The 13,823-nt window shown below is 46.4% G+C and overlaps 1 protein-coding gene across 1 annotated transcript in view; it reads left to right on the forward strand.

The window, feature by feature from the left end:
• Positions 1-13,823, forward strand: part of LOC147728380 (N-heparan sulfate sulfotransferase 4) — a 1,294,254-nt gene that overhangs the window by 511,214 nt on the left and 769,217 nt on the right. Inside the window, exon 5 of the mRNA XM_086963276.1 lies at positions 13,500-13,685. Coding sequence (XP_086819402.1) covers positions 13,500-13,685 — 186 coding nt within the window. The remainder of the gene's footprint in view (positions 1-13,499; positions 13,686-13,823) is intronic.

Raw genomic sequence — 13,823 nt, forward strand, 5'->3', positions numbered from 1 at the left:
AAAAAGAACCCAGTAAAATGAGAATAAGATGGTTAAAGATTATTAAAGACAGAGGGGTCCCAGACTGGGAGAAGTTAGAATCATAGAAAGTTCACATTTAATTTAATAAATGTACGAGAATTGAATTTCAACAGTATAGTTGTTTTTATTCACAACATACCACAACCTATAGTTGGTTCATACAGTTTGAATCTGAAACAGTCATTAGATTATTGTAACACATTTGTGCCCACGGGCACAAAGGGGAAGGGGGTGGGGGGGTGTAGGTGATGTGAAGGATATTGGTGAATAGTGCAGGAAAAATTCATTGGGCAAAAAGAGAGATAGAATTGCATTTCATTCTATTTACAATCACAAATTGTTTCAAGTGGCTCCCCCTTCAGGGGCCACAATAAGCTGATTTAACAAGTCAGAAAAAATTGATGGTTAAAGAGGCATGAAGTGGAGTTGGTGCCTTGGTATTCGCCAACCCGAAACGTTATGAAAGCATTGACGGCAGGCTCCTGAGCAAATCTTTGGGCTCCACCTCTTATTCTTTTGCAAATTAAACACTGACAGTACTATGAATATATTATCAATGCATACCTATGGTGTCTTTCAATTCCAATACTCATTATTATGCTTGGAACGTGTTACTGCACCTCAACCGAGCCCTTGGCAAAGTATATGAAGTCCTGCCACAGAAACTAGTTCCGACAAATGTTCTGCTCTCAGTGAGTTTTCAGCACCTTGTCCTGCTCTGTAGATTGAAGCCCGTGTGCTACCTAGTGAAGTGATTTGTAATGTGGCAATCTGACAAATTCTGCATTGTGCAGACTTATCAAGGTATGGTAATACCTATGAAAATTAGATGCATCCAGGTGGAAGGCGCTAAGTGGGAGAAACACATCTGCAGTCAAATCAATCACCTAGGAAGGTTTTCAGTCTGCAATGAAGAACGAAGTTCACTTGTGGTTTGCAACTATGTCCGGAAAGAGGAAAACCTTCTTCACTGATGGGGACACAGTAGGCTTGTCTCGTGGATGGAGACCCTGGAACCTAACTGGACCATGATTTTCACTCCTACCTCCACTCTCTGTACAAATATGGATTTATGTTATGATTTCTCTGTTTTGCTGCAGCCCTATTTCACATTCTTCTTTTGTTTCATTAACCCCTTGGCTGCGGGGCACATTTCCCCCCTGTGCTGGGGGGAGGGGGAGCGCACACAGCGCCCCGGTGCTCATGACGAGCTGAGCTCGTCAAGACCACGCCCGTTTAATGGAACGCTCAGCACAGCAGGGGAATTAGCCCCGCGTGTGAGCGTTCCACGGCTCATGACGAGCTCAGCTCGTCATGAGCGTGGGAGGGGTTAAGTCCCATATCCTCTTCAGGAGGCGAACATGCCTTGTCTATCATTTCTTTTTGGCTAAACTAGGGGGTGGACACGTAGAGGTGGGCGAGCTACTGAAAGCTTGAGCCAGACTCTGTCCTGAAGCCTGGCTCTCACCCGCTTGAGGCCCTGTTGGAACCTCGAGCCCATATCGAGCTGAGCTCTCATGTGGTTCTCCCTGCCTGCCGATCTCTCTTCTCTAGGATATGGCATTACTATCAGAGCTGCCAACTGTGGTACAGGGAAACCAGGTTTGAGTCTCAAGTTTCGACTCAACATCCTGTGATTCTGGGCACATCACTAGTTTCCCCGTGCCTATAAACAATACATGTGACATTCTGTAAGAAGAAAATAAACTATAAGATAAAAACAAAGCCTTAATATTAGGAAAGACTAATAGAGTCCCAACACCAGCGGATAAATCGCTGCTTTCCCATTTAAATTGGGTGATCTTTTTTCTTCATTAGCGAGTATTAAATCACCTTCAAATATGTGAGTTCAGATAACCAGTTGTACATAACTATCACTTTTAATAAGTAATTGTCAGTGCGGTGCTATAATGTGCCTCATTAATGTTAAAGCATCCACATGTTAAATAAATACACTATTTTTAAATTCTATAGAGACTTTACTAAATTTGACGTGATGTTTGTTGCATGATTTGCAAAGCAAATATTTTCAGGGCTCAGCTCCTGCACGGGCTCTAAGATTGAAGCCAGACCCTTGGCTCGGCTGTGCCGGTTAATGTGTTGGCTAGGTTACCTCTATTGACAAGTCAGAGAATTCATGGGAATAGCCAAGGTAGAGCTTAGCTAGGTGAATGGCTTGGCTCCAAGAGTCAAAGCAGGAGCCGAGTCGAGCCAAAAACAATTCTGGAAATCATAGAAACAACATGAATTGTGTTGCAGAGTACATTGCTTTTCTTTCTCTACCCCTCAGATCCCTCTTCTTCGGTTCCTTTACGCCTTTCTTCTCTTTCCCACTCACATCACTGTACCATTTTGTTTTGCTTTTTCAATTCTCCACTTCCTACTTTTTTTTCTTATTGGAGAGACCTTCATATGCATCATGCACAGACCACACAAAAAATAGTGGGAGCTTATAGCAGAGCTATACGTGCTTTCACCCCCTGCTGCCCCTTTTATTTCTCACTTCTCTCTCCTTTGTCACAGTCACAGAAAGTTTGCCTCGGACCGCCTCACAGCCTCCCACATAACCCAACAGTGTGATTTCTGTCAGATGCAAGCTCCACGTGCACGATGCATGAAAATACAATCGAGCAGTAAAACATTGCCTATCTGTGATGACGACAATTACATACAGCTGTTTTATGTCAAGAGAATCCGAGCAGTACAAGTGCTTTTTAGAAGCAGCAGTATATGACTTGAGAAGGCCACACACCACCCAAGAAAGACATGCATCCTCCTATCAAGACATGAATGAGTGATGAGGCAAGACCTCGGGTAAATTCAACACTAGGCAGCTGACATTTAAGACAAATACAGTTTGTCATGGTTTCTGAGCAGAGCTTTGGGCACCAGCACTCATTCTTTCACAAATTAAGGAGTCGATGAGGATGGCTGGGGGGTCCGCGGCGGACGGCAAAAAGTGCTCATGCCGCCGTGGAAAGGCATACGGTCTTTGCTTTGGGGGCCCGTTGCGGGCCCCCAGGGTGAAGTGGGGTGGTGGGTGCACATGGGGGGTACCTATGGTACCCCCCTGCGATTCCAAGTACAACATGGCAAGCACCGCGCGGTGCCTGTCATGTTGTGCTTTGAAACGCACAACATGCATTTTTAGCATTGCAGCGGCCGGTGCTTTCAGCACCGCCCACCGCAATGTTAAAAATGCGGGATGCACCCGCCACTGTGGCGGATTCATCCTAATTTGACTCACGGGACCTCCGCCTCTGTGGCGGATGGTCCCTTCCTCCGACAGGCTGGCGGATGGACAAAGTCCGTCCGCCATCCTAATCGACCCCTAAGTACAGAATGGAACGTACATCAGAAAAGCTGCACAGCATGTGAACCATTTTGTGTTTTGTGTTCCACGAAATTGTAACTCGTTGTAAAGTATCGTATTCAGCTTTGGGTGCTTAGAAGAGTTCTACGGAAATCTGTGACAAAGTACGGGTAGGAGATGTGCTAGCATTAATAACACAACCCTGTATAGAAATAATGTGGTGCTAAGGGGCACCCAGGTGATGATTATTTACTGCAGAACAATTAATGTAATGCTACCCTTTGCGAGTGTATGTCACATTTAACGAAGAGGCTTCCTCCTTGACAGTTTATTTTCCTCGCAGGATAAAAAATACACAAACATTTTCTAGTATCAGAATGAAAAATAAACACATACTAAGGCTGAGGATTGCGAAGTCGCTGGCTAGGAGTGTGCAAGTTAGCTCTAGATCATGAGTACTCTCAAAAATTTTCTCTAGGGCCCAAAAATGTTGTTGGTGATTTGACAAGGGCTGTACTGATGCCGGCAGGGTGATGGTCGGGGGGTTGGGGGCGGGGTGGCGTTAAGGTGGCTGTAGGTGAGGCGAAGCATGTACATCTAGTGGCTGAATTGAATTGCACAATATCGTTCCAGAAAACCTGGAATCGATCTTGGCTTCCCCCCTTGACCAAATTTTGTCATCTTAGGCATTTGTTTTATTTACTTTCCCCTCCTTATTCTTCATTGTCATATATAATAGGACCTCAAAATACATGACTTCAGGATGTATGCTGTTCAAAAATATTTCTTGTGCTTTATTTAATAAACTATTACGCTGTTCATGTATAATAGCAACCAAGACCACCCAAAGCGTGTACATAACAACTGACTTGCCTCTTAGTTGACTATGGGCATTGTTGTCAGGGTGAGGTGGGAATCATACGTTTTTCTAAATTCATGGTTGAGACCTATCACTTTAAAATAATACTTCTCAATGCACTGATATAATCTTATCTCCTAATTTACTAATGTGAAACTGTGCTCCATGTTAATAAAATACACTTTTTGAATTTTGAAGAATGTATCATATTCGTACACCTTTGCTGCAAGATGTCTTTATAAATTAGGGTGTTGCTAAGCAGAGCAGAAAACCCTAGTTACATTCTTTCTTTAACTGCAATTAACATTTAAATAAGCACTTGCACGTTTATATAACATATTTTACTGTTAGTGCTGAGTCGACTGAACAGCAGCCCAGTCCTGTTTTTACCAGCAAGTTGCTCATAAAGGTGAGGAGGGCCGCATGCGCCCCCCCCGGATAGTACTTTGAGCATCACTGCTCTAGATCTTTATGTAATGCTTCTCATCCTGACTTTCTGATTATTTCTTTAATGTGGTGGTCTTCTCCTATTAAAATCAACTGTATCATAACTGATAGACCATCACTTGGGCCTTTTCCCTCTGCTGTTGGGCTGACTTTGGAAATGTAGGGTTCCAGAGATACCTAGACCCACTCTCCTCAGGAGAGCCCTCACATCCTTTGTCACTTTTATAACATAACATAACTCCGCTTTTCAAAACAAGTCCTCTTACAAAAATTGGTCATGATAATGTGCTGGGCGCAGACTCCAGGTTCCATAACTTTTGTTTTATCAGGGCGTTTTCTTTCCAGGACAAGTTAGGGCTCTCCTGCATCAGAGACATGATGTCTTTTTGCATTGATTTTCCCTCGGAGGGATCAATCAATCAATCAATCGATCATAGCATTTGTAAAGTGCACTACATACCCATGAGGGTCTCAAGGTGCTGGGGGGGGGGGGACGCTGCTACTGTTCGAAGAGCCAGGTCTTGAGGAGTCTCCTGAAGGTTAGGAGGTTTTCGGTCTGCCGTAGGCCGATGGGTAGGGTGTTCCACGTCTTAGCGGCGAGGTGGGAAAATGATCTGCCACTGGTAACTCTTTGGATGCGGGGAACGGTGGCGAGGGTGCGGTCTGCGGAGCGGAGCTGGCGGGCAGGGGTGTAGAGGCTGAATCCGCTGTTGAGGTATGCACGCCTGGTGTCATGGAGTGCCTTGTGTGCGTGGGTGAGGAGCTTGAAGGTTATGCTCTTGTTGATGGGGAGCCAGTGCAGATTTCTCAGGTGGGGTGTGATTTGGCTGCGGTGGGGGATGTCAAGGATCAGGCGCGTGGAGGCATTCTGGATGCGTTGGAGCTGTTTTAGGAGTTTGGCCGGGGCTCCTGCATAGAGTGCTTTGCCATAGTCCACTTTACTGCTGATGAGGGCCTGGGTGACCTACCTTCTTGTTTTGGTGGGGATCCACGTGAAGATCCTGCGAAGCATGCAGAGGGTGTTGAAGCAGGAGGAGGAGATGGCCTTTACCTGCTTCATCATGGAGAGTGTGAAGTCAAGGATGACCCCTAGGTTTCATGCGTGGTCGGTGGGTGTAGGGGGTGTTCCTAGTGCCGTCAGCCACCAGGTGTCATCCCAGGCTGAGGGGGTGGAACTGAGGATGAGGTCCTCCATCTTGTCCGAGTTCAGCTTCAATCAGCTGTTTCTCATCCAGTCAGCGACAGCCTTCATTCCCTCGTGGAGGTTGGTTTTGACGGTATAGGGGTCCTTGGTGAGCGAGAGGATCAGCTGGGTGTCGTCGGCGTAGGAGATGATGTTTAGGTCGTGTCATCAGGCGACGCGGGCGAGTGGTGCCATATAGACATTGAACAGCGTTGGGCTGAGGGATGTGCCTTGGGGTATGCCGCAGATGATCTCCGTGGCTTTGGAGCGTAAGGGGGAAGGCAGACGCTCTGGGTTCTCCTGGAGAGAAAGAAGGTGGTCCAGTCCAGGGCCTGGATACCGGCGTCGTTGAGGTGTGCTCTTAGTGTGCAGTGGCAGACTGTGTCGAAAGCGGCTAACAGGTCCAGGAGGATGAGGGTCACGGTTTCTCCGTTGTCAAGAAGGAACCTGATGCCATCGGTGGCGGCGATAGAGGGCAATTTCCGTGCTGTGGTTGCTGCGAACCCGGACTGGGATGGGTCCAGGATGTTGTTCTCTTCGAGGAAGCTGGTCAGTTGTTTGTTGACAGCCTTTTCGATGACCTTTGCAGGGATCCAGAGCAGGGAGATGAGTCGGAAGATCTTGAGGTCCCTGCGGTCCGCCTTGGGTTTCTTAAGTAAGGCGTTGATCATGAATGTGTGACATGATGCCGCAGTATTTCTCCCCGCAGGGAATCACAACGCGGTCGTTACAACACCCGCGTTGTGATTCAGCATACCATTACTCCGCAAGTCGGAAGAACGACTTGCAGAGGGGGTCGCTGGATGTTGGAATAGTATAATTTACTATTCCAACTCCAGTCAGTGCAGACACTAGGGAAGGTTTTGGATTTTAAATCCAACACCTCCCCCCCCGCAAGTTGTTGTTCCGACTTGTGGAGTAATCGTATGCGGAATCAGAAGACGGTCGTTGTAACAACCGCATTGTGGTTCCCTGCGGGGAGAAAAATTTGCGGTAAACGTTGTTTACTGTTGATCTCTGCGTGCTTCCAGCTCTACGGGAAGGTCACTGTCTCGAAGGAGATGTTGATGGTTTTCCGGAGGTGGAGTGCGATGGTGCTGCTGGCTTTGTTGAAGATGTGGTGTGGGTAGGGGTCTTCCCGGGATCCGGAGTGGACGGTGTTCATGATCTTAATGGTGTCCTCGCTGTTGATGTTGGTCCAGGAGTGCAGGCGGTTGGTGCGGGTGGTGGTCGTGGGAGCGGGGGTGTCGGTGGTTGTCGGGGTGGTGACAGCATCAAAGCTGTTGTGGATGTCTGCGATCTTGCGATGGAAGAAGGTGGCCAGCGAGTCGCACAGGTCTTGTGGCGGTGGGATGTCGTTGGTGTTGGAGCTGAGATTGGAGAGTTCCTTCACGATGCTGAAGAGTTCTTTGCTGTTGTGTGCATTGTTTTCTATGTGGTCTCTGAAGGCGGTCCTTTTGGCGGATCTGATGAATTGGTGGTATCGGCAGTGGCGTTCCTGTGGGCTGTGTGACTTTCCGGTGTTTTTTCGCGGGTCCAGTTTTTTTCTAGTTTTCAACAGGTTCGCTTGGAGGACTGGAGGTCTTTGGTGAACCAGCTGACTCTCTTGCTGGTGTGCGTGTTGGGGGGCTTCTTGAGAGGGGCGAGGGTGTTGCTGCAGTCATTGATCCATTGTCTGAGGCTACGAGCTGCGGGCGTCTGGGACGGTTGGGTCTGCAGGTGGGCTCTGGGCGAGGGTGGTGGTTAGCTGGTCCTCTGTGGTCTTGCCCCAGCTGAGGCAAGGTCTTCTGCTGGGTGCAGTGGTGTGTGGTGAGTTTCCGAAAGGTCAAGTGGATGCAGCGGTGGTCGGTCCAGTGGAGTTCTGTGGTGCGGTCGAAGAAGACGTGGTTGCTTGCTGAGAAGATGGGGTCAAGCGTGTGGCCGGTGAAGTGTGTGGGTGTTGTGACGAGTTGTCTGAGTCCGAGGTTGCCGAGTTTGTCTATCAGGGTGGAGGAGTTGGCATCGTTGTTGTTCTCAAGGTGGAAGTTCAGGTCCCTGAGGAGGGTGTAGTCTGTGGAGGCAAGGGCGTGTGTGCTGATGAAGTCGGCGATGGAGTTGCTGAACTGTGGTCGGGTCTGGGGGATCTGGGGGGTCTGTAGACGAGGGTGCCTCTGGGGGTGGTGTTGGGGTCGGTGTGGATCTGGAAGTGCAGGTGTTCAGCGGTGCTGAGGGTGTCGTCAGCGTCTGTCGATATTTTGAGAGTGTTTCTGTGGACGATGGTAATTCCTCCTCCTATTCCATTGGTGCGGTCCTTGCGGGTGATCTTGTAGCCTTGTAGCCTTCCGGGATGGCCATGGCGATGTCAGGTGCTGAGGAGGGGGTCAGCCAGGTCTCCGTCAGGAAGACGACGTCTGGGGCGTTGGTGTCAAGTAGGTCCCAGAGTTCGACGGCATGTTTGCGGGCGGAGCGTGTGTTGAATAGGATGCATCTGAGGAAGCTGTGATTCTTGTTGGGCCGGTTGGCGGGCCGGATGCTGGTGAAGCTGCAGTTCCAGCAGGCAAAGGGTACTTGGGTGCACTTCGGGCGGCCAGGCAGCAGGTGCGTGATCGCCCGGTGTTGAGTGCGTGGAGGGTGCTGGAGTCATAGCAGAGGTGGGCATTGTGGTGTGTGCGGGGGCCAGGGGTCCTTCTGCTGGGCGCGGTGCAGGTGCGGAAGGGCACAAGTGTGTTTGACTTAGGCGCGCCGGCGGTGCGGCCATTGCGCAACCTCCATATGAGTGGATGTGGGAGGGAGGAGCAGCTGGGAGGCGGTAGCTGGGTGGCGAAAGGGAATACAGGGGGCGGGCCGCAGGGGACGCAGCGGGGAAAACACAGAGGGGTGAGCGTCGGGGGTCACAGAAGGCACAAGGAAGACACAGGAAAAAACACCAGAGATTACACAGGAATAGCAGAGGAGGAAAGCAGGCACAAACCAATTATGAGGCACACACAAATTACGAGCGGCAGCAGCAGCGGGAGCACAGGGCACACCGGGGCTGTGTGGCATGAGGGGAGCGACCTGCCTGGTGACAAGATGCGCTGATTCACCCTGCTACTTCTTTTTATTAGGATTGAATCCAGTATTAACTTTGTCTGCTGAGTGTTGATTCTAAATATAACACCATTTGCAAAAGTTAAGTGGCATTAAAAAAATTTCAGCGCTCCAAAGATCTAAAGAATGTGTTTGCACAAATGAAGTAAGCTTCTGCTAAATCACACTCAGGTAGAACAGTAGTTTTTTCAAACATACTAGTGTTGGTAGCAGGATGGATAGAATACATCTCTTCAGAAGGAATAAATAACAATATGATTAAAAAAAGTTAGAACATAACTGTAATCGAGATGACACTGGGAAAAATTCAAAGTGCAAGATATATTACCTATACCCACTGCACAATTAAATACGGAAATCAACATTAAATTGATGCTATTGGGAATATTGTATTGAAAGCAATAATAGGGTAAATAACAACAGCAAAAATGTGCACAATGATTTGAAAGATTAGGTATCACTTTTCAGTTTGTAATAGCTCTACCAGTAACATCCTATCTAAGGAGCCCGGCGCTCTCAGCATCTTGGTTACCAGGGGGAGTTTACTTTATCTGCCAGATTTATTTCTGGAGGAGTTTGGTTTCAGATTAATATGGGGATAAGAATGGTGTAACTCCCCTTTTTAGTTGCTCTACTCTCATGTTGTTTTAGGGCAAACGGTGGTAAGAACTCACACCTGGTATCCTACTTGTAAAGTTCTTCAGTTGGTTAATGACAGACAGCTTTTGCTCAGTGAAATGAGGCTTTGCAAAACATTGGTGTTTGTTTTCTCTACCAGTACACCTGGTGATGAGAACAGAATAAGATGCTACTGCATAAGGATTGCTTCAGAAGTCCATATGGGTAATATTTTCTCACTAATAATGTTTAACCAGAAATGGGCGTGCCTGGTCTGCACATATTTTGAGATGTACAGGTAACATCCCTTGGTCAATATCATACAAGATACGTGTAACCTAAAAAAGATTAAAGAAGTACATTTATTTTTCAACACCTACTAAAAAAGTCAAAAGATTAAGACCTAGGGAAAATATAGCATTTTTGGCTACAGAGAAATACAAAAGCGAGAAGACAGTATTTTGACAAAGATGTCATTAAACTTTTGCTAAACATTGTCATGGCCATTAGATAAGGGTTTAATGTAGCAAATGCAAATCAACATCTTTTTTCCATCTTAGCATGTCGTTTTTAACCTTAAGGATGCTAATTGATATTTACTGTTCAACACATTGAGCAAATCTTATAGTACTTGAAGGGTAGATCACATGATTTGTTATTATTTTGTAACTAATTTTAAGTATTAGTCTCCACCGAGATTTGAATTAACAATTTACTTTATTGTTCTGTTTAATGCCAGGTTTGGTTCTAAATAACTATTCTTTCACTACATATTTGATCATATTTGTCTTTTAAAGTATTGCATGGGTAATATTCAAACATAGCATCAGAGAATAAACACAATTAACTTGATTCACAAACATTTTTGATCACCTAATTTTAATTCAAATGAGCAAAAAAATCTGAAATGCAAGGGCAAAGATCCTAATCTAGAGAACCCATATATGAGGACATAACCTAGAAGGGCAGAAAATCTAGTTGGTGGAGGGGCAGCAAAGTGTCAGGTCAATGCAAAATGCTTAGAAAACTCACTGCAAACAGCGGCCTGTCCATACGGGCATAGGAGCCAGCCCGCCACCTTTTTCCAGGCAAGAAGAGTGTCTGTCATGCTGAAAATATGCTCTTTGGTTCAGGTCAGGCAGTCAGAAGCTAGACATGTGCTAAATGTGCTGACTCCTGGCAGCCAGAACTGAACTTTGCCAGTCGGAGGATTTCACAGCCCTGTGGGCTTCACCTCCTCGGCCCGGCAAAAGTATCTCAAGGTTCTTCCCCTCGTGTGGAAGGGAAACGATTGCCTCAGACATGGGCACTACTGATTTAATCCCTGAAGTGCCCAGCGAAGAGTGTCAATCAGTGACAGCTCATCACAGAGTGGGGTGGGGTCAGCTGTCTCACTGAAACCCATCGTACTCTGTGACAAAATTTGGATTGCTGCCTTCCACTCAGGGGAACGATTCAGAAAAGGGGGTGGTGATGAACAGAGTGTCTGAATTAAGCAGACCACTCTTACCCAGTCCAAAGATCAGGGCTTGATCCATCACCATTATTTAGCTCACTGCACAATCCCAGCTCAGAACCTAGCTATATGCAAATCAGTCTGTCCCTGGCCCAGTGCATCATCGGAACAGGGCAGACTAAACTACCAAGCCAATTCTTCACCAGAAAGGAGACAAGCTTCCGGGGACTGGTTTCTGGCATTTCAGCCGTCGTCGGCCCGGCTTGCTTGAATCCTGATGGTGCAGTGAGCAAGGGACTCATGTCTGAGTATACCCTGCCACACCTATAGTGGCCAAAAACGATTCAGAAAAGGGGGTGGTGATGAACAGAGTGTCTGAATTAAGCAGACCACTCTTACCCAGTCGAAAGATCAGGGCTTGATCCATCACCGTTATTTAGCTCACTGCACCATCCCAGCTCAGAACCTGACTATATGCAAATCAGTCTGTCCCTGGCCCAGTGCATCATGGGAACAGGGCAGACTAAACTACCAAGCCAATTCTTCATCAGAAAGGAGACAAGCTTCCGGGGACCGGTTTCTGGCATTTCAGCCGTCGTCAGCCCGGCTTGCTTGAATCCTGATGGTGCAGTGAGCAAGGGACTCATGTCTGAGTATACCCTGCCACACCTATAGTGGCCAAAAACGATTCAGAAAAGGGGGTGGTGATGAACAGAGTGTCTGAATTAAGCAGACCACTCTTACCCAGTCCAAAGATCAGGGCTTGATCCATCACTGTTATTTAGCTCACTGCACCATCCCAGCTCAGAACCTGGCTATATGCAAATCAGTCTGTCCCTGGCCCAGTGCATCATGGGAACAGGGCAGACTAAACTACCAAGCCAATTCTTCACCAGAAAGGAGACAAGCTTCCGGGGACCGGTTTCTGCCATTTCAGCCGTCGTCGGCCCGGCTTGCTTGAATCCTGATGGTGCAGTGAGCCCTCAGGGAAGGCAGCAGTCCCAACCATCCTCGCCCTCCGATTCTTGGGACTGCTGCCTTCCCTCATTGGCTGACCTAAGATCAGCCAATGAGGGAAGGCAGCAGTCCCAATCCTCCTGGGACCTCTAAGGCTTCTCTGATGGTGAGCAGCTGTTTAGGCAAGTTTTATGTGGTTTCTTTGGGGGATGTGTGCATATGTATGAATATATGTGTATTTGCTAGTGAGTGTTGTTTATAGGCAGGGTCGGACTGACTACCGGGCAGTTTGGAATGCTGCCGAGCTACTGGCTGATTTTATTGCAGTGGGGGCTAATTTTATTCATGGAGACCTGCGTGTGATTCGAAATAATAAACGCAAAACGAATTCCGTTTAGTACACGCAGGTCCCCATCACAGAAATATAGCCCCAACTCAGCAGCATTCCAAACTGCCTGGTAGCCAGACCAGCCCTGTTTATAGGTGTGTGAAAATGAATGGGTGTAAGTAAGGTGTAAGTGTGCATGAAAATTCCTAGCCACCGCTGCACACAGTCTCATAACTATGTGGGTATTCAAGAACATTTTGTATGGTATTTTGCTACTTAGAAACACATGTAATGTTACTCAAGAAAAAGTCAGGATAACGTGTGTGTCTAGCAAAGGGCAGATAGGAGAACATCCTCAAATGTCATGGGCTGTGAGGGAGCAGGTTTCTGCTTGGGTAAAATATTGCTCCTCTGCAAAGAAATCCATGTTCATGTACACAGATCATCTAGTGACTGTTAATCGGGGCCATTTTTAGAAGTTGTTTAAATATATATATAGTGAACCATTCAGACAATTATTGAAATGTATTTGTTTATTTTAAATACAACTTCCTGTAATATAGCATGTAGCATGGGCAAAAGTCGATAGTAATACAGTTACCGCACCAGAATAGGAAACTAGTTGCAAAATGGTTTGAATGTAAATAGATTTTGTTTCCTTTTTTGACTTCCTTTCCATTTAACTTTAATATTCACACTCACTCTTATCTTTTTTGGTTGCCCCTTTAATAGATTTCAAGTGCTATTTCCTTACCACTGTGTTTAGTTGACAGTATTTTATTGATTATAAGCAAAAGCAACATACAAGGTATTTTGAGTTTTCATCTAATTACTGGTACATGCAATCATTATAAATGGATTGTAGTTTCTTTATGTTACAATGAAAGGGCATGATTCATAAATGTAAATTTACACTCTTGCGTAGGTTAACATTTCTTTTGGAATTTACAAAACAGCATTTTAATAGTAAGTTTATCAAGAGCGGAGACTCCGCAGTCAGTCGGAGAACTCAGCACATAAAAACATAGTCATGTAGTATGCTCATAGACATACCATTAAAATGCTAAAATTTCAAAACAAACAGTATACGTTTACCTTTCTGACTCAGGCCCTCAATGTTTTAATCAAATGCATTGTAGTCAGTTATTATGTCATAGCACAGATACATTAGATGTATGCTTCTATAAAGTTTAATGTATTCTGTTTTGTGCATCTCTAATCTTGCACATCCAATTGCTGTTGTTGCAGGAACATGGCATTCCAACAGCCTTAGGGTACGCAGTGGCTCCGCACCATTCCGGTGTCTATCCTGTGCACATACAGCTGTACGAGGCCTGGAAAAAGATCTGGGGCATCAAAGTCACAAGCACTGAAGAATACCCACACTTGAAGCCTGCCCGCTACCGACGCGGTTTCATCCACAATGGGATCATGGTATATTGCATTTGACTTTTCATCATATCCAAAGAGTGTACTGTGGCCTAACAGCTGAAAATACATGTAAGACTGTTTACCCAGATATGCTTAAAACATAGGGTGTTGAGTGTTTGTACACTTGTGGCAGCCTCGACT

This window comes from Lissotriton vulgaris, chromosome 3_1 (assembly GCF_964263255.1).
Source record: "Lissotriton vulgaris chromosome 3_1, aLisVul1.2, whole genome shotgun sequence".
Classification (NCBI taxonomy): domain Eukaryota; kingdom Metazoa; phylum Chordata; class Amphibia; order Caudata; family Salamandridae; genus Lissotriton; species Lissotriton vulgaris.